This window comes from Phocoena phocoena, chromosome 5, assembly GCF_963924675.1.
Source record: "Phocoena phocoena chromosome 5, mPhoPho1.1, whole genome shotgun sequence".
Taxonomy (NCBI): domain Eukaryota; kingdom Metazoa; phylum Chordata; class Mammalia; order Artiodactyla; family Phocoenidae; genus Phocoena; species Phocoena phocoena.
Genome location: NC_089223.1, coordinates 91,896,095 through 91,919,797, shown reverse-complemented (window position 1 = coordinate 91,919,797; position 23,703 = coordinate 91,896,095). Strand labels below are relative to the sequence as shown.

The window sequence follows — 23,703 nt, the reverse complement described above, 5'->3', positions numbered from 1 at the left end:
AGGCAAACGTCCCTGGGGCTTCCCTGGTGGCACAGTGGTTAAGAATCCGCCTGCCAATGCAGGGGACATGGGTTTGAGCCCTGGTCCAGGAAGATCCCACAGGCCGTGCACGGAGCAACTAAGCCCGTGCGCCACAACTACTGAGCCTGTGTGCCACAACTACGGAAGCCCACATGCCTAGAGCACAAGCTCTGCAACAAGAGAAGCCACCGCGATGAGAAGACTGCACACTGCAACCAAGAGTAGGCCCTGCTTACTGCAGCCAGAGAAAGCCCACGCAGCTACAAAGACCCAATGCAGCCAAAAATAAATAAAATAATTTATTAAAAAAAAAAAAACAGTCCTTAACTCTGATACCTCTGACTTCAGTATGCCGCTTGCAAATGATCAAAAGAACCTCTCCTGGCTGTTGAATCTTCAACAAAAAAGATTATCTTTGCTCCAGTGCTTGTACAGATCTGGCTCCTCTGTTCTTCCTTAGAACAATCATTCTCTTTCCTTTTCCTCAAATACCTCCACCTAATACTCTCTCTTGGCCCAAAGTCGCTAGCTTCAGAACCCACTCCAACACCTGCAGCAGAAAAAGCCTAGCTGGAGACTACCTTCATCTGCCCCTGCAAGGTCTTAGTGAAAAGAGAGAAACTGGCTGGTGGTATATCTTTTACCGTCTATTTCAAAGAAAACATGCTAAGTGTATGTCTACTTACTCAGTGGTAGGGAGGTTGGGAAAAAGAAATCCTATGTGTTTCCAGAAGGTTGTTGGCCAAGGAAGATGGGGCTTGAATTGACGAGTAAGGACAACACTTTGAGTTACTTGAATTTTCTTCTGTGTGTATGCGTATTTTTCATAATCTCTAAAGCATAAAATTATGTTTGACAAAAGTGATGGCCTAAACATTGGAAGAGACACCAACGAAACTCTGAAGCCTTTGGAAGACACGAAGGAAATTATTTGTAACCAAGACACGCCCTTGGGAATTGCAAGCTCTACTGTCTCCCCCAAACCCTCACCCTGCCCCAAGCAGCCACCAAGAGCCCTCGTGCCCAGGGTAACTGAGAGCCAAGGAAGTTCATTGCCTGCCCTTTATCAGATGTACAGGGAGAAGGCATTTCCCCAGCCAGCAGCATCCCCAATTCATATCCTACTCAAAAAAGCCCCTGCGCATGAAAGGAGAGCTTCCTGGGGTAGCCTGGAGCCGAACCATCCAACACAGCCAACCTGCCACCTGCTGACCGCTCCCATGGGCTAACTAGGAGTCCCTTCGAAATGCAAAATGTAATGCAAATATCCCTTTGGTCTTTTTATGGAGGAGATCCTGGGAGTGTAGAACGCGGACAGAGAAGATATATACTATAAGTAGTGGTTATATCTACTCCTGCCCCTATTCCCCTCCGCCAAGCTGCCTCAGGTAACTCAGCAAAACATAAATCCTGCAGCAGGCAAAAGTCTCCCTTCTTAAATAGTAGCCAAGTGACTGTTGTAACTAGAACCTTCTCCTTAAGGGGGCAGTGTGAGTCGGGATGGGGAGGGGAGGATGAGGGGTGAGCCTTTAACTACCTACATTAGATAGCCTTGGGCTGCTGTAACAAGATAAGTAACTTAAGCAACAGGAATTTGTTTTGTCATTGTTCTGGAGGCTGGAAGTCCAAGATCAAGATGCTGAGAGGGTTGGTTTCTGGTGAGGACTCTTTTCTTGGCTTGTAGATGACTACCTTCTCTCTGTGTCCTTGCATGGCCTTTCCTCTCTGTGTGGGAAAAGAGAGCTCTGGAGTCTGGTGCCCCTTCCTCTAAGGACACCAGTCCTATCAGATTAGGGCCCCACCCTTAGGGCCTCATTTCACCTTAACTACCTCCCTAAAGGCCCTGTCTCCAAATAGTCATACTGGGGGTTAGGGCTTAAGGATGTGAATTTTAGGGGGACACAGTTCTGTCCATAGCACCACTCCAAAGAGTTTATCAAAGTATTTTTTTCTGGCTAGGTGCAGTCACAGGACTCTCTGTGAGACAAGTTCTCTAAATTCAGCCTTCTCCTTTGTTATATTTCTAGCAATGTTTTTGTGCCTCTTGTGTTTTGGCACCTGAGACAGACACCCACTGGCTCTCTACTTAATCCCACTGTACCTCAAGCAGCAAAACAGGTCATTTAGACCAAGCTAGGAGTATTAACAGTTCTTCTGTGGGTTTATTGGGACATAGCTATTGCTTTAAGTGGTCTCTTTCAGCTTGGAGCTATAAAGATTTTGACAAGACCCTCCTCACAGCCTGTAGACTTCTCAACCCTTTAGGACTAGTAAACCTCTTAGTTCGTACATGTACATATTTCAGTGGGTCTTTGAACCCCCGACGTTGCAGGCAAAATGTGGTACATATGTGTGCTTGTGGATTTTTCCAGTGACAGAAAGCAAAGCTTTTTTCGACTTTTCCCAGGAGTCCGTGACTCCAACAAGATTAAGACCAAATGTTCTTTACTATTTATGACAAAGGATAGTACTGATAGGACTACTTTTCTGTTGTGCATTTGTTTCCTGACATAAAACGATGCCTTGATAAGGAGGGCATTATCCTTTCTTGTTGTCTGCAACTTAGCAGAATGCAACAGCTGATATTTCTTATTTATTATAGGACAATCTAGAATTTTAAAGGAATGCTTTGTTGTTCTTTTTGCAGTCTTCTGTCAGGGTGATCAACCCATGTCTAGAAGCATTAAGGAAAATATTAACTTTTCAGAAATTCTGAATAAAGTTTATGGCAACTGTTCATCTTTACATGGGAGTTTAAGAAGCTTTTCATTCCTTTTCTAAGCCCCACAAATAAACATTTTGGGAAAAGAATCGAGAAACAGCTAAAATTTTAGCAGTGATGAAGAAATGACAAAAGTGTTAATCCTGTTATTGGCAATGACTAAAGAAAAAACGGTCAGAATTTTTTTCAAGAGGAATTTTATTGTGAACAACTGGGATCTCTTAAGTATTGCCTCCTTTTAAGTCTAAACTTAAAACAAATAATTTGTTCAGGCTTTGTGGAAGCTCTGTCAGGTTTGCCTCCTCCAGCCCGTGTTGACATTGACTTGGCTGGGAGTCCCTGAGATGCCCTCAGTTCTTCATTTTCTGTGGCTATTGATTCTTTTTTGCCTCCTTTCTCTTCAGCAGCAAATGTAATGCTTCTTAGAATATATAAATCATGAGGCTTCAAGGGCTTAGAGAGCTGTAGGTGAATTAGGACATTATGTAATAGGGCAAACATAATTGTATCATTAAAGGAAAACATTCTGCCCTCACTAGATGGGGTTGTAAGCTGGTGCTGAGGCTCATGAGTTTTTGTAACTGAATGTTATCACTGACAACTCTAAGCATTTTATTCTAGCACAAGGTTCTTAATATAGTCGGCTCTCCATATCCACGTGTTCTGCATCTGCAGATTCAAGCATCCGCAGTTAATGCAGAACCCGTGGATATGGAGGGCCACAGATTTTGGTATACGCAGGAGGTCCTGAAATGAATCTCCCAGGGATACCAAGGGATGACTTGTACATATCTACAGCAATTCCTAGTGACAGGAGAACATTCAGAAAGCAGGAATGAATGCTACACATTTGCAAAGAGGGGTTGTTTCGGTCTTAAGATAGGCAAAATTGGTTGCCTGATATTTTATCTCCATAATGATGTTGTATTTTTTTCCCTCAGGATGTTGAGAAGTAATCGTATAAGCTGCGTAGGGAACGACAGTTTCACAGGACTCAGTTCTGTGCGTTTGCTTTCTTTATATGATAATCAAATTACTACAATCGCACCAGGGGCTTTTGATACTCTCCATTCTTTATCTACTCTGTAAGTATGAAAAATAGTCTTCATTTATGTATTAATTGAGCCAGTGTATTATATTTATTACTTTTATCGATAAGATTTTAATGTATTACTAAGCATTTCATAAAAATGAGATCAAAGACTTAGACTGTTTTTAAAAAGGACAAATTTGTTCATGTTAAACTTATTTTAATTTTTCTAAAAACATTGCCTACTATCCTATATTAAAATTTAACAAAAATCATGGTATTTTTCAGTCATTTGTTTTTATAACAATGTGATGTGGCTTAATTTATAAATGGTAATCTTATAATTTGATTGAGAATTATTTTATTCTTTTACAAATAAAAGAAATGTAGATTTGTTTTTCCCACTGCTCTCACATTGGAGTCTTCACAATATAAGTATTATAAAAACAGAGTTGATAGAGTTATTGCCAACAGACTGTACTCAAAAGGATCATTCACAATGACAGGAGATATATTAGGATGACCAGACCAACAATAAAAGCTCACCAGAGGACATTTACTGTGATATTAAGAAGATATTAAAGAAATAGGCTGAACCTATCCAAGAGCACATTTTATGTAGAAGGTTGGAGAATAAAGAATATTTGTAGGTCTACAGATAGAATTCAGAAAGTGTCAGAAAACAAACAAACTTTCCAAGTGTTTCAGGCCCCTTGTATGTCAGTATTTAAAAAGCAGTGTTTGAAATGATAAACCTTATAACTGACATGGCTTCCTGGTAATGGTGGCATCTAAAAATACTAATTTAACTGAAAAGGTAGTTAGAAGGAAAAAAATCATGTTCAACATAACTCAAGTCCTTGAAGAAATAATTTGAGAGAAGCATCCATCCATCAGTAAGGTACTTAATCCTCTTTCCACATAAAATGTGACATTTTCCATCAAGTGACTAATTTGTGCATATTAAAGATGGCATGTTTATAAATAATGGGATTGTCAATAGGTTTGTGCTGAAGTGGTGAGATGCCAAAAGTATTGAGATTTGTAGAAGTAAGTTCATTTTTATAACTGGCATTTAATCAACTCAGCTGTCAGTTCAGATGGGAAACCTATTCTCTGGAGCAAATAAGAGATGGAAATCTTAAAATGACAAATTAATGAAAGAGCTGTTTTCAGGTTAAACTCAATAATATAAGGTAATCAGCCTTCATCTTTATATTAAATTACTGCATTATCAGTGTAGGGAAGTTTGACAGTAAGTCAGATCTCTGACAAGTTTAAATTATCTCTAAATGAGATATCTATCAGGATTCACTGCCTAAACCCTGAATTGCCACCTTCACTTTATTTTTCATATGAAATTATTTGAAGAATTCTTATATGAAAATATTGTTCTTATTTTTTAAGTTCCAAACATAGATATTTCAGTCAAAGAACACATCCCATATGTTGTGTGTGATTGAGCATGAATTGGGGGTGGGGTGAATACAAAGACTAAGAAGGAATCATTCCAACAGATACAGTATGGGAAAATGGTAGCATGGGGTTTTGAGAAGTCAGAAAGCGAACCTCTAAACTGAGCTCTGCATTGTTTGCATGTGGCGCTTAGAAACCTCTTGGCCAATCCTTTTAATTGTAACTGCTACCTGGCTTGGTTGGGAGAATGGCTCAGGAAGAAAAGAATTGTAACGGGAAATCCTCGATGTCAGAAACCCTACTTCCTCAAAGAAATCCCCATCCAGGATGTTGCCATTCAAGACTTCACTTGTGATGATGGTAAGAAAGCCTGGCCAGATCTTTGACTACCAGACACTCTGTGGTGATTGTTCTGATGCTGTGGGGCATAATTAGACAGTACGTCATAGTTCAGGCAATGAATAGTTATTACGCATTTTTTGCTTTGTTTTTGCTGTTTTGTTTTAGCAACAGGGCACTTACTTGCTCAGACTGTACTCTCACATCTAGCTCTACTTGGTTTGTGTTTCTGAATGTTTTAGAAGATTTTCTAATTTCCAGCTTGATACTATTTAAATAGCTTCATTTTTGTTTTTCTTTACTATTCTAAGCATCTCTTTCAGTAATTGCCATTTAACTACCAATGATAAAAGCAATTGACTCATAAAATAGAAATTCTAGTAAACCTAACAAGAATAATAGTTTTCACTTTTTAGTACTCTCTGTATATCATCACATTTAATTCTCATAATAGCCCTGTAACGTAGGTAGAACATAGGTTCTATAATTGTTGGCAATAAATGAAGAGCTCATTTGAGCCATATAGTTTCAAATGAGGGGCCCATATGCTTTTTGCTAACCATGTAAAACTAATCTGTCCCTTTATGTCTCTTCATGTCTGTCTCTTTTCAATTTCTCCATAATTCAGTTTACATATTCTAATTAAAAGTATAATTTGTATAAACAACTGAACAAAGAACACATTATAATCGTATTGATAATACAAACTGTGAATTGTTTTCTGGAATTCTGCCCTAGGCAGTCTGAAAAGAGACCTGCACAGAATGTATGGTGTCGATTTGTAAATACTTAATGTCCTATACATAAGTCATCATATGGCTGAAGACTCTTGTGTTTGTTAAGTTAAAGGCATAAAATCCCTTCTAGCATCTTCAAAGCCACGAATCTGGGTTTTCCTGTATTTCTTTTGGCAATTTAGGAAATGATGACAATAGTTGTTCCCCACTCTCTCGCTGTCCTACGGAGTGTACCTGCTTGGACACGGTGGTCCGATGTAGCAACAAAGCCTTGAAGGTCTTGCCCAAAGGTATTCCAAGAGATGTCACTGAATTGTAAGTAGAGCTTGTCTTTCTCTTTCCTGAAGGATTAATATTTCACACACCAAGGGAAATGGAGACCAAACAAAAATCTTTGGAGTCTTGTTTGCAAATAACATTCATTTTGTGGGCCATTAATTAGTATCATGGAAAACCCTAAGCAAATAATATAAAAGCTAGTTCAGGTCCCCTTGGGAAAGGCTGGTTGTGTGTTTCTCTTTGTTTCTCACTGTAGGATTTCTCAAAGCCTTTATTATGCTAGTGTGCATTGAGAGGATGTAAACTCTAAGGTAGTTCCCATACTTGTTGTCTCCATAGCCCTTTTCTCATGGAGTATCTTGCAATGCTCATGTTCCATCAAATGCACCTTAAGAAATGCTATGTATTTAGTTTATCTATGGTGGCTGGGATGTTTCATATGATTGATTATTCTTTACCGTGTGTCCCCTTGGAGAATATCTCACACAAGGGATACATAAATACGTGGGGTGTGGAAGGAGCTGACATAATCTTTACCCTTAAAAGGAGATACTGCCCTTTGGACTTGAATCAGAGTCCCTTAGATCATAAAGGGCATGGGGCCAATTATCCCTAATATTTTCAGAACTGATATTTACAAATTACATAGCCAGTATAGACGTATAAAGATGCTAGGCACCAGGCACACTTCCTCAGCTGCCTTATGCTTTATATGTGGAATGGAATAAACCTAAGCATTAGCTGCTTGACAATGGTGCATGCAGGCTCCATTTCATTCCTTTATCTGTATACGAAGAACCTTGGACAAATGCTTGATATGTGATTGAGTCATTTTGCCTCTGTTTATTTTTTTCTGTGTGAAACCATGTATCAACAATGTAGTTCATGTAGATGTTTACCTGTAATTCATGCACAAATGTACAAGTATTGCAAAGGAGCAGATTTGATAAACTTTTGGCAACCTGGAACATAGGCAATGAGGTTCAAGAAGATGCCACTTCAGTTATCAAGGAACTTATATTCAAATCATGTGCAGTTCTATGAATTCTAATTTGGTCCTGAATTGATACTTTGAGAAAAAGTGTGTGACCTTCCCTCTGGAACCTGAACTGTTGTAAAGGGCTCAGTTTCTCTCTTTTGTTACCAATCACAGTTGTTAGTTAACTGTAAGCACTGCTTTATGTGTGTGTGTGTGATTAAATTCTTAATTCTTATCTTGATATGTATTTATTTCAGAAGATTACCCTCCATCCAGTGTTGGGAAGATAGATGCCTATAGAGTATTCTATATGCAAAATACTGATTATAACAACACCCCACCCAAGGACATAATACCCAGCATAATATTTAGATCACCTTTGATGCTAAATCCCTCCTTCTACCATTTTAACTGACCCATGCCTTTGTCCTTTTACCTGATTCCCATCAAATAATTTTAAATGTCTTTTAATTTCCTTGTTAAATTACTTCCGAGAACCTGCTTGATTCGTTTGTCTATGCCATCTATGTGTTTCTTCTGTCAGATAGTTGAGTCTTCAATCTATTCCTCTACAAATTATTAAAAAGTAATTCTTTTTTTAAAGAAAATACGTTTTAGAGATGAGGAAGACATTAACTCATCTCCTGTGAATTCTAGCTCTGCCTCCCCAAGAGCTTATTCTTAGAAGCATACCAAGTCAGCAGGATCCCTCTCTCCAGTAACATATATGCATGTATTAGAAAATTTCCATGTTCATATTATATTAAATTATTAAAGAATTTGGCAAATATAAGTATGTAGTGGTGGACAGTTTTGAACAAATGGTATCCATTATTTTTAATCAGTTCCATATAGTTTCCCTCTTAGATTGTTTTACTTGTAAGCATTCATAGTGCACATTCTGAACCTTTTTAGCTTTGTGTTAGGATGCTTTTTAGAGTAAAGGAAAAGTGCTGAAGTACATGGGATTATGCTTCCCTCTAGTGGTACCAAGAAACGCTTAGCTAGAGAAAAGAAAGAGGGGAGAGGAGTTGAAACATGAAGTCAGAAAATTTGAATAGGCATAAGAAGTCATAAAAAGCCTGACTCTTAATCACATATTCATTACATATTTTGATAACTTGTGCCTTTTATATAACTTTTTTCATTTTTAAGTATTTGAAATAGATAGCTATCTTAGGCAGTTTCTCAGCTACTTCTATATCCAGCAAAAATACGAACCTCAACCTTGGATCTGGAGATAGGCCACAGCCCTGGGGCAGGGTGGGCAACATGCCCAATGTGGCAGAATTGTTTGTGGGTACATCTATAACCAGATGGCCCAAGTTGCTGAAAGACATTTTTACCCATCACCGTCTACATTCTGGGAAAGAACAGCCTTGGGAGGAGATTAAATTATTTTTCTTTTTGTGACATCATGGATATACCTTTAAGCATTCATTCACTTCTGTGTCTTGACTGTTAGCCCAAAGACTGTTTATTTTCTGATCATTCTTCTGAGTCTAATCAGAAAGGGAAATTTGACTTACATGTGGTTATTTTCTTATTACTGTATCGTTACTGTGCTGTACTTGTGTACTTGATAAATGTTGTGATTTTCTATGAAACCTTCTAAAATTAATATCACCAAGCAGATGTACAAGGGTAGAACTGTTTCTAAGATTTTTTTTTAACTGAAATCTAATTACATTCAAATTCCCAAATATATCCTTTGAATCATCCGTTGTTATTTACTAAGTGTGTTAATACAAAGTAAAGCAGCAAAGATTGGTCTTGCTGGTGGTAGCAACTTCCTGCCAGTAGTGAATGCATTTCATGGTGTTGTTTCCACATAAACACAAGTGAACTGAAGACTGACTTAAAATATAGGCGATTGAATGACCCTTCTTGCTGACACACAACTGGTTGGATACATGCCTTGCCTTCTTAGATAAACCACAAGGAACCGGACTCACCAGTCTCTCCTTGGTTTTATAATTTAGCCTAAGTAATCCACAAAAGAATTCTGCTGGATTGGACAACTGTGGTTTTTTACTTCTCTTAAATAGCAGTCCTAGCTGGGAACGTGACATCTTAAAGCTGAAATTTCCAAGTGTTTCCTTGCTTCAACTGAGAGTGAAATATTGTTCAACTATTTGAGGATTCACTATTGTTACTTTTTTAAAAAATAATATTGTTTCTTTGTTTTCAGGTATCTGGATGGAAACCAGTTTACACTGGTTCCTAAGGAACTCTCTAACTACAAGCATTTAACACTTATGTGAGTAATGTATTTTTCTGTCTTTGACTTCTTATTTTATTTCATGAAAATGGGGATAGCAAGGGGCAGAAGATTTAGTGAACCTTTCAGATTATATAAATCATCTTCAGTTAGATGCTTCCCTTCTTGCTCACTGTGGTTCTGGATCACTAGCCACATTTTCATTGAATATCAATCAGGCAATGGTGCGTCTTAGAGAAAGGTCCTCCTCTATTCAAAGTACAAATACAATGAAGTCTAAGTATCAGAGAATTACAGAAAGGCAGTAAGTTGCATACTTCTATTGAAGATGAATATGAGCTATTTTATGACAATCCAAGGAGAGAAAAATGGAAAACAATGTTTTTATTCTCGACTTTAAATAAAAGAGTAGATAGTAATAGCTTTACTGAGAATATATTATAAATATAGTTTATTAGGCTTGATTTTCTTATTTAATACACTATGAATTAACATATGGGCTTCCAGTATTAAAATTTATTTTATAAAATCCATATTTACTCATATAGTATTTAAGTAAACTTGACAAAGATACTGACATTCTGAGTATAAACATCAAAACATTGAATTGTTTTTACCAGTTTGGTTTGATGTCCTCCTAAAGTAGCATCTCTCTTTCATTATGTAAACAATTTTTTACAATCTTTAAGTTGTAAATACAAGATTATATGTAAACATACAAACATTTCATTTCAATCTAGTTATGCACACTATATTTTTAAAAAGATATAATCTTACTATATATAATGTCACACTTAGAGTAGCCTTGTTGGTAATTGATAAAACTTGTCACAAAACAAAAAGATCAGCAACGATAGTGGATATAAAGGGAAATACTTTTTTACATCTGTCTGATTTTAGAGTAAATATGCTGTCTTATATTTCCAGTGTTCCTAGAAAAAAGGGAGTTTGTTCCTAATTAGTGAATTCTAGAAACCTAGGTAGCAGAAAATGTTATGTTTCTCATTGTGAAGTTTACCCTAAGCACGTGGAGGCTGTTGATCCTTTTCAGCTTTCCTTAAATGTATGTGAAAACCAAACACTTTGTAGGAAGTGTATAGAACTGCTTAAATGACAAATGATTAAATTAAGCAAAAAGAACATCCTCTAAGATATCTTGTTCTGCCTCTAGTTATTTATTTAATAGCAGCAAGAACTGATTACATACATTTGTTCTGTTAAATAAACCATTAAATTGTTGCAATTTCCAAAGGGTCACTTCAGCAGAATTGGGTCATTTGTGAGACAGCATGTGATTATTTAAAACCAGTTTGGAAATGAAAAATGAGAATTTATAGATCCAGAAATGGTTTTACCAGTGACTCATTATACAACTCTAGGCAAGTAACTTCTGCTAGTATCGATGTATTTATTTATTTTTTTAAATTTAGCCATAGTACTTCAGCCACTAAGAAGATGGATTATAAAGCTCCTATAACATTCCTACCATTTTCACAATTTCATTGGTCCATTTTACTGACACTTTGGTATTTTAATAAGGGAATGTGGATAATCTTCAGCAGCTTTTCTGAACCTTGCATTTCTTCACATATTTTGCTTCAGAAAAATATAGTGAACATAAGTACACACAGAGACATAGATGAACATAAATTATGACCCATAATCTTCCATTTATTCATGAATCTTCCTTTAGTCATATATTTGGCATTTTGCTTTAGATAAAAATTAGTGAATATTCACTAATATGTGTATCACATTGTCGTATATATGTGAGTGAATGTATGTATATATTTACTAATTTTTTCTAAAGCAAAATGCTAAACATATATAATATGTCATTATATAGATGTTATTATATATTAAAATACATTATACATTACAATATTATATTTATAATATGTATTATATGTCATTATATATATCATGTATATATTATATATAATAAAAATAAGATCAAGTTCACTGAATATAAATTACAACCTGTAGTACAAATTACACTTATAAATACCCATTTAGCATTGATAAAAAATCCACATCTCTCTCATTTACTTATCATTTATTAAACAGACATTTACTAAGGACCATCTAGGGGCCAGTGACTTTGCCAGGCAAAGTTTTTAATTATGGTGTTGTTTTTAATGATGGCATTGTAATGTAACTAAATGAGGGATTCTTTCAGTTATCTAGTTTGAATATTTGTATGTGACAGTGAAGATAAAGTATGTGTAACTGATGGAACTTTCAAGAACAAAGGTTTATTTCTCACCTATCAAATGTGTCTGTTGTGAATGGCCTCCACGTGTCTTTGCACTGGGACCAGGCAATGGGTACGGCCTCTCTGTGGAACATAGGAGCCTTGCAGAGGTGGGAGCAAAGGAATATGAGAACAGTCTCAGCTCTAAAGCTTCTGCTCTGAAGTGAAACCAGTGCTGGTGCCCACACTTCACTGGCCAAAGCAAGGCACATGGTCACTTCTAATTTCAGCAGGCTTGGGCATGAATAATTATGAATAACATTACAGTCTACCCCAGAGGATTACCCAATGTTTTGTTATTTTCAGATAAAAGCTGAGTCCTAACAATGCTGCTATAACTGTGAGCAAGAAGAACTTTTTCTTTCTAAGAATCACTAATATGTCAATTTCTATGGTAACAGTAGACTCCATTTCTTTCTTTTTCTCTTTTAGAGACTTAAGTAACAACCGAATAAGCACCCTTTCTAATCAGAGCTTCAGCAACATGACCCAGCTCCTCACCTTGTGAGTAGGAAGTATGGTACTAAGTTAATTCCTTAATTCACTGGACATTCCTGGTAAACAAGACAGAGTTTCTGCCCTCAATGAATGTTAATACTGTTGGGAGAAACAGACAAATAAAAACCTCAGTAAACAAATACAGATAGTATAAAAAGTGCTGGGGGGCTTCCCTGGTGGCGCAGTGGTTGAGAGTCCGCCTGCCGATGCAGGGGATGCAGGTTTATGCCCCGGTCCGGGAAGATCCCACATGCCGCGGAGCGGCTGGGCGCGTGAGCCATGGCCGCTGAGCCTGCGCGTCCAGAGCCTGTGCTCCGCAACCGGAGAGGCCACAACGGTGAGAGGCCCGCGTACCACAAAAAAAAAAAAAGTGTTGGGCTCTATAAAAGAAACAAAGAATAATTTGCATTTGTGGCAGGTTTGGGAGAGATCCTTAAGACAGACTTTCAGAGGAAGTCACCTTAGGAAGGACACGGTTGAGGCAACAGCAACAGCAGTGGCAGGAAGCATTCTAGACTGTATTTTAGAAATAAATATGTTGTATTGGCGAAATAGCACAAAGATTGAAAGGATATTATGCGTTAATATTCTCAATTTATAAGATGCTAAAGTAACCCTTTTCTTAACTGCTTTATTTTTTAAAATGACATTTGGCCATTTGGGGATACTTGAGTAAAACAAATTGGCTTACATGTGCTTTCAGAATTCTTAGTTACAACCGTTTGAGATGCATTCCTCCTCGAACCTTCGATGGATTGAAGTCTCTTCGATTACTGTAAGCATCTTATGTTTAACAAAATACTTCTTTTCTCAGGCATCTGGATTTGGGGTTGTCTTTTTAATGATTTAACTGCTTTGTTTATTTTGGGGTATTTGGGGTTATATAAATTCGGATTTACTAAAAATTTGGAAATGGGAAAATTCTATCTTACGGTATCAATTCTCAACAGCTTTTACTTGGACAACTTAATTTTCTCTTTTGTAACATGTTGTTGCTAGGGTGACTTATTTGATAATATATGATATTAAGATGTAGTTTTATATAGACCTAACTAATTTTGCAAAAAATATAGGAAATTTTAATTTCATTAAAAGTTATATAATGCAACACAACATATTTTTACTATACAAAATTTATCTTAAAGTACATGAAATAAAATGTGGTCCTCAATCCCAATCCTCTCCCCAGAATTGACATTTAAACACTTCAATGTTCTCTTCTGGTCCTTTTTTATGTTTGTTTTTATGTATTGATATATGTATGCCTACAGCTGTATAATTTAAAAGCCATAAATAGGGTTTTTCTTAGCCTGTCATTGACTATTTTTATTTAACAATATGCTTTAGACTTTAGACTTTCCATTCTATCATATGTAATATTCCTCAACTGTTTAACTGGTAAAGAGGGTTCCATAGAATGAAGGGACCATATATTATTTAAGCATCCTCATCTTTACTATCATTTGGTTTGATTCCAAATTTTAGTTATTCTATACAGTGCTGGAATGAACATCCTATACATCCATCTTACTGTCAAGCATATTAGGAGAATACCAAAAGTAGTCATCTTGTGGTCCCCCAAACAATTTACAAATTTATTTTCCACCAATGCTATTTTAACAGAGTACCTATTTCAAAGCACTCTTGTAAATATTGAGTATTATTAATCCTTTCATTTTTGTCATATGACAGATGGAACATTATTTTCCATTCCTCTTTTAATTTGCAATTCCAATTACTAGAACATTTGAGTGTATTTTGTTTATTGAGCATTTGTATTTCTTATTCTATGAGCCTGATTGTATCAGTTCCCATTTTCTGTGGTTACTTTGTCTTTTCCTTATTAATATACCTGCCTTTATGCACTTGACTCTAAGTTTGCAGGTCTTTTTACAAAGGAATTAATCCTTATAGCTTACATATGTTGGAGATATTTCCCATTCTGTTTTTTATATGTAACCTTTTTTTTAAATTGAAATATAGTTGATTTACAATGTTGTGTTAGTTTCTGGTTGCAGCAAAGTGATTTGGTTATATATGTGTGTGTGTGTGTGTATATATATATATATATATATATATATATACACACACACACACATATATACATATATGTATATATTTTTTCATACTCTTTTCCCTTATAGTTTATTACAAGATACTGAATATAGTTCCCTGTGCTATGCAGTAGGACCTTATTGTTTTGTAATCTTTTATATTATGGATATATTTTACATTGTCAAAAATTTATCACTCTTTTCCATTATGATTTCTGAGTTTTAGAATATAGGGCTTTAAAAAGCCTTCCATATCCCATGTTTATAAAAAGGAGCTCGTCTATATTTTAATACACTTTCAGTTTTATTTTTACATTTAACTCTTCGATCTAGAATTTACTTTATGCATATGATGTGAAGAAGGAACTAACATTTTGCATCCCCAAATAGATACCCAGTTGTGTAAAGACTATTTATTGAATACACCATCTTTTCTACACTAATTTTAAAAGCTTGTTATAAACTAAAGTCTCATATATGCATGGGGATTTTTCTGAACTCCCTGAAATAATAGGAAATTTAATTTTGCTTTCTCTTGCTTTTAGTTCTTTACATGGAAATGACATTTCAGTTGTGCCTGAAGGTGCTTTCAATGATCTTTCTGCATTATCACACCTGTGAGTATCTAGTTCATGAATGTGGGTTTAGGGTCAAACTCTCCCTGGCAAGTGAGTTTGGAACAAATGGTCCTCTGCCACCATTTTTATTGTCACATCATAAAATGTGATTGGTTCCATCTTTAAAGAAGATGTAAAGATTTTCAATCTAGATATGGTGCCTTCTACAAAATAGCCTTAATTTATCCTTTTGGCCCTAACTCCCCATTAGTTGAGCTCTCTTTGCTTTCAAAAATGTCTCTTCTTACAAACATGGCTCCCCAACTTCCTAGCCTATGCCTTTTCTTTAATGTTCTCTGATTCTAAATATCAGCTCCCCTTCAATTCAGTCTGCCCAAACCCTGCTTTTCCAAGTCATATCCCAAATATCACCTCCTCAAGGAAGCCTATCCTGATTTGCTCAAACTGGATTCATTTATTTAGCAAATATTACTCAGCACTGACTGTGGCACCATGCAGAAATAAATTAGACAAAATTTAAGACATTATGGTGTGGGAGAGGGAAACAGCCAAATCCTCATATTGGCTGAAATTTGTTTCCTTTGCATTCTCTCTCATAGCAGGCTGTTTGTACCTCCATATTTCTTGGAAGTACAATAAAACAATTTTATAATGAGGTCCAAACCACACAACTGGGTTAAATTCCATTGTTCCATTATTTTTAGCTGTAGTGTTAAGGCCTTGGCAAATTGGAAGGAAGTTCAGAGAACAGCCCTAGAATCCAAAGCCTTCTTAGGTCAGGCTGAGTTTGGCATCACCTGGTGACAGTTATCTACTTCAGCTTAAATATCAGTATCAGTTGGCCCTTGGTTCTCCAGAAGAGGTTACTTGCCATATTTTTTCTTGGATTTGCCCTCCTCTTCAAAGTCTACCAAACCCCAAGAAGATAAGAAGTTTAGAAAATTGAGAGAAGGGGATGGGCAGAGAATAGGAGCCATTAGTCAATCATGCTACATCCGAATTTCCCTTATAGGGGCTGTGTTATCAGTGTAGGTTTTTGTCAATGGGACTGCTGCTGTCAATATCCCTTTCATTACATGAAACTACTAGGTCCCTGGAGGCAAGACCTCCATTTTTTCATGTGTGAGCCCCTGCTCCGACCTCAAAGTTGACATCAGGGCCACTTCTCTACAAACTCCATGGAAGTCACTTGCCTGAGATCCCATGTAAATGAGACCCCTGGCTCAGGGGTGCAGGACTGCAGCACTGCGGCAGGGAATGCCGCCTAGAGGAGGAAGTGGCTGTCCAGCTAGTGTTAGGGTGATGAATCAGAAAAGGCTACGTGGGAAAGGTGCTGCTTGAGCTAAGTAGGATTGTCCTTTATGTGACCCTCCTCCCCAACAGGGAGAGCAATTTGAATCTTCTTTGTCATGCATCCTGTTTGTCATGTATTTAATTTTATGCAATTGTCTTTTACACCCCAGACCAGAGAGAGCTATGCTCCATTCACAGTTTTTACTGTTTCTCCTGGCATAGTAAGGACTTAGCAAATGTCAGTAGAGATGAGATCAAATGACTCAAAAACATCATTTTCCTCATTTTTAATTTAAAAGAAAGGTTTGAGCATATGAGCATAACATTTACTTCAATTCTTGGCTAGAGTTTGGCATTGAAACAGCTGCAATATAAAGTATTACGGTTTTGTAAGTATATTTTGAAAGTCTCTTCATAAAAGAATAATTTTGCTTAGACTATATACCTAGAAACATTAGTAATCTGAAGTTAATTATAAATCAGCATTAATCAGTTTTTAAATGCTACTTTATGCACACACTACTTGTGCCCAAGCTTGGCAAATTTGTGAATCCATTGGTTAACATCTCTGGCCTCAGTTTTTTAATCTGTAAAATGGGTTGTTAATAATGTTGATCTCATGGGGTTTCTATTTAGGATAAAATGAGGTAATTCATATAAATGGCTTAGCACAATTCCTGTGTATCATAATGATACAATAAATAGCTAGCATTTATAATCAAGCATTATCTTGATTACTTTTCCTATCACTACAACTGCTTATGTGAGTAGGAACCAAAGTTCTAAAATGAAAAACTTTAAAGGGACAAACGTCCAATGGAATTCCTAATCAGCTCTGGGGAACTAGCTTTATACGTCTTTATTATTTTATGCCCTTCCTTATCTTCCTGCGTTTTACTGGTCCTTTACCCTGAAACATCCTTTCCAACCTTTTCCACATACTTGAAACTAAATATCTAAAAGCTCAGACTTCTTAAACCACCAGTCTCCCAGAAGAGTTACCCTCTGTTCATAGTTATCTTGTAAATTCTTCTGCTATACCACTTCTAATGAAAATTACTTGTATGTATGAGTCTATGTTAATCTCCTTTGCAGAAGGAGTTTTTTGGGGTTAAAAATAATGTATTATTCATATTTGGGTCCCCAGAACCTGGCATAATGATTGGGTTCTAAGTAAATCATTGGTGAAGGAAGTGTTAATGTGCATTTGGCGTGTGCTTGCACACAGTATAAACCTGTCTGCAAATACAAGGAGACTTTGTAAAGCCAGGTAAGTGTTAACACTGGTGACAACTCACTAAATCGCAGTTGCACATAAGTCAGGAAAATGGGGAATCCCCAATGCCTCCATTTTCTTCTAAATTTTTATCAATAAATCTATAGGGATTTTCTACTGAACATCACCATAAATTATGGTCCCTTAGGAAATAATAACGGTGCTTCCGTACTTGTGTGTGCTTTTGTTGTGTTGTTTTACAGAGCAATTGGAGCCAACCCTCTTTACTGTGATTGTAACATGCAGTGGTTATCCGACTGGGTAAAGTCGGAATACAAAGAACCAGGAATTGCTCGCTGTGCTGGTCCTGGAGAAATGGCAGATAAACTATTACTCACAACTCCCTCCAAAAAATTTACATGTCAAGGTATAGTTCTTAACCAGTTGTACTTCTGTAAATAAAACTTCACCGTATTAATTTAAAAGAAAAAAGAAAACCATGGGCTACTAGATTTTATGGGTATAGCTGAAAAACTCCAATAAATAATTACTGTTTCTTCCCATACTTGGAGAAGACAGAGCAGTTACATGAGGAGCCCAAGGAAAGGATTTATTTTGAAATAAATCACAGAAATAACCCATTGGAAATGACTAAGTTTTCTTTAAAATGTATGGAGAAATGAAGAGTACACAATTTCTGGAAATTCCTCTCATAGCCTCTAACAAGTGAAATATTTTGCTTTTGCTTTGTCTGAATGTGTACCCTGCTCCTAGGGCTGCCAGGGCCCTGTGGCTTCCTGATTCCAGGTAAGGAGAAATGAGCCCTCCCCAGTGTTCAGGCCAGACCTTCCGACTCACCTCCTGTGCTTCACTCTTCCTATGTTGATGGTGCTGTTTCTTGCTTGTTTGGATCCTTTTCTTTTCCCTTTGTTTTATGTACTTGTGAATTCTACACAGTGGCTTAGTAACAAATATTTTCTTCTCTTATTACAAAAGTAATCTATACCCAACATAGAAAATCTAAAGAATAGGAAAATGTAAATGATAAGAAACTAAAGATCTAAATCTAACAGTTAATGACAATACCAAAAGATAATCGCTATTAAACTTGTTTTGTATATCTTTCCACTTTTTCTAGTCAAATATATGGATTTAAGTTTCTTACCAAAAATAGGGTAGAAGGTTACTGTAATCCTTAATTTTCGATGTTTCAAGAGGGCCACTTTTAATTATTAGATGGAGGAGAGAAATTCTTAAAAATTATAAATGCGTAAGCAGCGAATGCTTATTAAACTTCTTTTATTGGTAAAACTAAACCTTGGGTCTTGTGGAGCATAGAGAAAGTTGCAGACCTACCTGAAAAGATAAGCTTTCAACACTTGATCATGTAGGTGGGAAAACATATTTAAGTAGGTAATAGTGTGCAGTGAATCACAGAATGAAGACCAGCCTGGTTTCACCTGAGCTAAATCCCAGCTTCAATTTTCAATAGCTATGTAACTTTAGTTTACTAGCTTAACCAGCCTGTGGCTCAGATTCCTCATCTGTAGGCAGAGGTGATGATAATACATACCAGAAAGGGTTTTTTAAGATTAGATGAGATATTATAAGTGGAATCTTAAAAAAAAAAGAAAAGAAAATGTCATTTTCACAGAAACAGAGAATAGCAGGGTAGTTTCCAGGGGCCAGGGGAGAGGGAAAATGGGGAGATGTTGGTGAAAGGGTACAAACTTTCAGTTATAAGGACAATAAGTTCTGAGGATCTAATGTACAGCATGGTGACAATAGTTAATAATATGGTATTGGATACTTAAAAGTTTCTGAGAGTAAATCTTAAGCATTCTGCCCCCACACACACAAAAGTTAACTATGTGAGGTGATGGATGTATATTATCTTGCTCTTGTTAATCACTACACAGTGTATATGTATATCAAATCATCAGGTTATACATTTTAAGTACATACAATTATATTTGTAAAATATTTTTCAATAAAGTTGGGGGAAAAGGATTCATTTATTTAATATATATAAAACATGCTTACTGCCTTACACACAATAGCTCTCAGTATAGGTTAGCTGCCATTTTTATTATTATAACATTTCAAAACACCAGCAAAAATATGATGCGGGATGGCATGCTATGTTCTGTTGGTGAAAGAAGGAATTTTCAAAAACTGTATTCCCTCCTCCAAACATTTTTATGTGGTCATCTGATGTTATTTCATAGTTATAAATGGTAACAGGAGATGTAATTCACAGTGCATTGTAAATATTGATATCTTAAAACAACACTCTTCCATTATTCTTTTAAATGTATTTTGTGGAATCTAAATATCACAGCCAATTTTAAAAGAAACAAAAACAAGTTCCTCAATATTTTATGTTGCTCTTTTTCCTCGAACTTCGATTTTTCTCCTTGAATTTCTATTTCCAGTACCTCAGAGAACTGTATCATTCTTCACTACCAAAAATATGTATATAATTTGAATATTTAAAATTTCCTACCACTAAAGATCTATGAGTTTTTAAATTTTTATTAGAATTAATTGTCAATAATGCTTAATGTAACACTGATTGCAGCAGCATAATTATTTATCAATATGCTAATATTTATTGAAAATTGAAATTAAAATGTTATTGGAAATGACTCTCTGGGGTTATGTGCATTGATTGAAAGAGGCTTTGCAAATAACCAGTGTTTTAAATTATTCTTTTGTAACCTCAGATGCTTCCTTGGGGCAGTGCCCCATGGTAAATTTCTGGTGGGCTGAGAAGTATATCATTTTTTTGTAAGGTGGAGGTGATTGTCAAAGGCGAGATAGGGGAGGAGAAACTGGCATAAAAACTTACTTGTGGGCATATTATTGGGCAGATTGATTCTAGAAAGAGTATATAGACAAGTTGAGCAACTGCAGACTGACTCTGTTACACTCTCTGTACCCAGGGATACTCACACTCCACTTTGAAAACTGCTGGTGTTTATCTTCAATTCTTAAAGCTTAGAGTTCCGTGAAGATATTTTTTTTTTAATTAATTAATTTATTTATTTATTTTGGACTGTGTTGGGTCTTCGTTGCTGCCAACGGGCTTTTCTCTAGCTGCGGCGAGCGGGGGCTACTCTTAGGTGCAGTGCGTGGGCTTCTCACTGCGGTGGCTTCTCTTATTGTGGAGCACGGACTCTAGGTGCACAGGCTTCAGTAGTTGTGGCACGTGGGCTCAGTAGTTGTGGCTCACGGGTTCTAGAGTGCAGGCTCAGTAGTTGTGGCGCACAGGCTTAGTTGCTCTGCGGCATGTGGGATCTCCCCGGACCAGGGCTTGAACCCATGTCCCCTGAATTGACAGGTGGATTCTTAACCACTGTGCTACCAGGGAAGACCCCACATTAATTTGTTAAATGTTCCCAGAAGGCCAGTGAATACAAACATACATACATACATGCATAAATGTCTGTTTAACTCAAGATTTGTCTAATTGATTTGACCTTTTCTTCATTAATAGTATCTTTCGTTCTTAGTATAGCATGAATGGAAATGTGCTTTGGTCTGGATCAGTGTAGCCTAATAGACCTTTCTGCAGTGATAGAAATGTTCCATACCTGTGCTATCCAATATGGTAGCCACTAGCCACATGTGGTTGTTGAAATGTAGCTAAGGCAACTGTGGAAATGATTTTTTAACTTGTATTTAAATTTAAACTTAAATAGTCATATGTAGCTAGTGGCTACCATATTGCATAGTGCTGTTGCTACAGGACTCAGATGAAGAAATCCTGTCAGAGAGCAGCTGTGAAAGGTTTCTTACAAGAGTGTCTAAGCCAGTTGTTTGGATAAGCAGGCAAGTGTGAGGACTTGAGCTACAGGTGGGTGGAACTGCAGGAGCCCAGCTGTGATATAGGAAAATGCTGGAACTGTGACAGTTTATTTAATATTCACTGACTCATTGAATTAACAAATCACACATATTTCAAGGTACATCCTAAACTACATAGCAGACAGCATAGGTGTAGGCCAGTTGGCAAGAAGTGTAGACATTCAGAACTCAACAAATTTAGTGTAATTGCACTTAGCAAACTTCAAGATTTACTCAGTTCCTCTATAACTTAACATAATTTTAGAGAGATAGCAAACATTGAAACTCATAATGATCTTTGCCAGCATTTCTCGATATTTGTCAGAATATTGTGAACCACTCTCATTCTTTGCTAGAAATATTTACTCATAAAAAATGGATTGGTAAAGACAAAGTATTCTAATCCATTCATTAAAATAATTAACTCTGGGAAATCTACCGAGTACTGTGTTTTTGAGTTTACATGCTTTATGAGCTTGAAAGCAGTAAAATTACGCTTCTTTAAATATTTTATAATTTGAGGTTTTTATATTTTAACTTTTGTGCCAGTTTTATTTATTCATGAAAATCATGTAAGTACATACTCCTAATATTAAAGTTTGTAAATATGTAATTTCAAATTACAGCAGGAAGATGAATATTCTTTATTTGAAAGCATGTTTATGTAGCTATATTTAAATATAACTTAAATATTTTCTCTGCTGGAAAAGACAATAATATTATTTTGAGTAATTAATTCTTTCAATACAATTTTTATCTTACATTTTTCAGAGTATTTTCTTTGTAGTATAATCTCATAGTTTCAGCGCACAACAGAAATAAATGAACTGAATGAAATAGATTATCAGAGCATATTTAATTAATACCCAGATTAGGGCATTCTTGAATGGGAAGCAGATGGTCATGACTTGTTCTTATAACCCAAATGTCCTGTCTTCATCTTTTAAATATCAGATGATATTAGAATGCTCAAGCAGAAAATGAAGGGTTTTTCCCTCTCCAGGTTTTCCTTGAAAATGTCAGCATGGAATGTAGAATATTGTTAATTTCTAATATTCCCTTTATTGCTCTTGGTTCAGGAAGCTTTAGCTATGCAGGCTACTAAATTGTTCACTTTTAATTTTACAGACATTTATTAAACACTTAAATGTGCTAAGGAGTGAACAATCTAAAGGAAACAAGTGGTATATTGCCTCTTTCATTCAACAAATATTATGTGAGTTCCTGTTATGCACCAGGCACAGATCCAAGGTATTAAGAATACAATAATAAATAGGACAGAAAAACCCCTGCCTTTATGGAGCTTATATTCTACTGATAGATAACATTTAAATGGATAATTGCAAAATGATATGGAAGTTTAGTGATAGAAATATATATACAATATTAATAATGTATATCCAAACCAAACAACTGTGGAATTGTAACCAATACCACCAGGTCCATCAGGGCATCAGGAGACTCTTATAGTGAGTCAAGTGGAACTGAGAATGGAGCACGAATCAGGGAAAGCAGCCCCCAGTGGTCAGGTGTCTGGTAGCCAGGAAGCCAATGAAGAGGCAGGGGTATGGTGCTCAACATACCTCATTAGTTATCTGTAAAGATCAGCTAAGGGGTTGGGAAACCTGGGACCTTTTCACATCCCAGAAAGATCAACATTCCACCACCACATGGTTGATCTCTTCTGCTATTTTTATAGGTGAAGAATCCTCTAGATTCTGGAATTTCTGGGAAAAATTCCACATCTCTCAATAATAACATTGTAATATTGTCCGTTTTTTTTTTCCCAGTGAGATCAACATTTCCTTTTGGGGGGTGTTCTTGACAAGTTCAAGGTCTTTTGGTTCTTTTTTCCTCAAAATTATTAGTTAATATTGTCCTTAATCATTTAATTAAAGTATGAAGGTGATTAAATAATTTAACCTAAAGTAATGAAAAATTTACTAGTTAGATCTGTTTTGAAATAGTATTTAAAACTTCATCAAATCCTTTTTACATTTTCAGATTTAGTATCACTAGAACATAGTTATAAATTTGAAATAACCTTAGCTTTGGGGGACTATGATTTGCTCTCTGACTAAAGAAAATATTCAGGTTTCTACATAGTTATTTGCCAAAAGCACCATCTTTAAAAAACAAACAAGGGCTGTTTTTCATTATACTTTTTTAAAAAAATAAATTGTATTTATTTATGTACATATGTATGTATGTATGTAT

The 23,703-nt window shown here is 36.1% G+C and overlaps 1 protein-coding gene across 1 annotated transcript in view; it reads left to right on the top strand.

Moving 5' to 3' along the window:
* Positions 1-23,703, top strand: part of SLIT2 (slit guidance ligand 2) — a 374,063-nt gene that overhangs the window by 294,255 nt on the left and 56,105 nt on the right. Inside the window, exons 17-24 of the mRNA XM_065877254.1 lie at positions 3,685-3,828; positions 5,383-5,549; positions 6,448-6,580; positions 9,715-9,783; positions 12,431-12,502; positions 13,200-13,271; positions 15,096-15,167; positions 17,901-18,064. Of these exons, the coding sequence (XP_065733326.1) occupies positions 3,685-3,828; positions 5,383-5,549; positions 6,448-6,580; positions 9,715-9,783; positions 12,431-12,502; positions 13,200-13,271; positions 15,096-15,167; positions 17,901-18,064 (893 nt within the window). The remainder of the gene's footprint in view (positions 1-3,684; positions 3,829-5,382; positions 5,550-6,447; positions 6,581-9,714; positions 9,784-12,430; positions 12,503-13,199; positions 13,272-15,095; positions 15,168-17,900; positions 18,065-23,703) is intronic.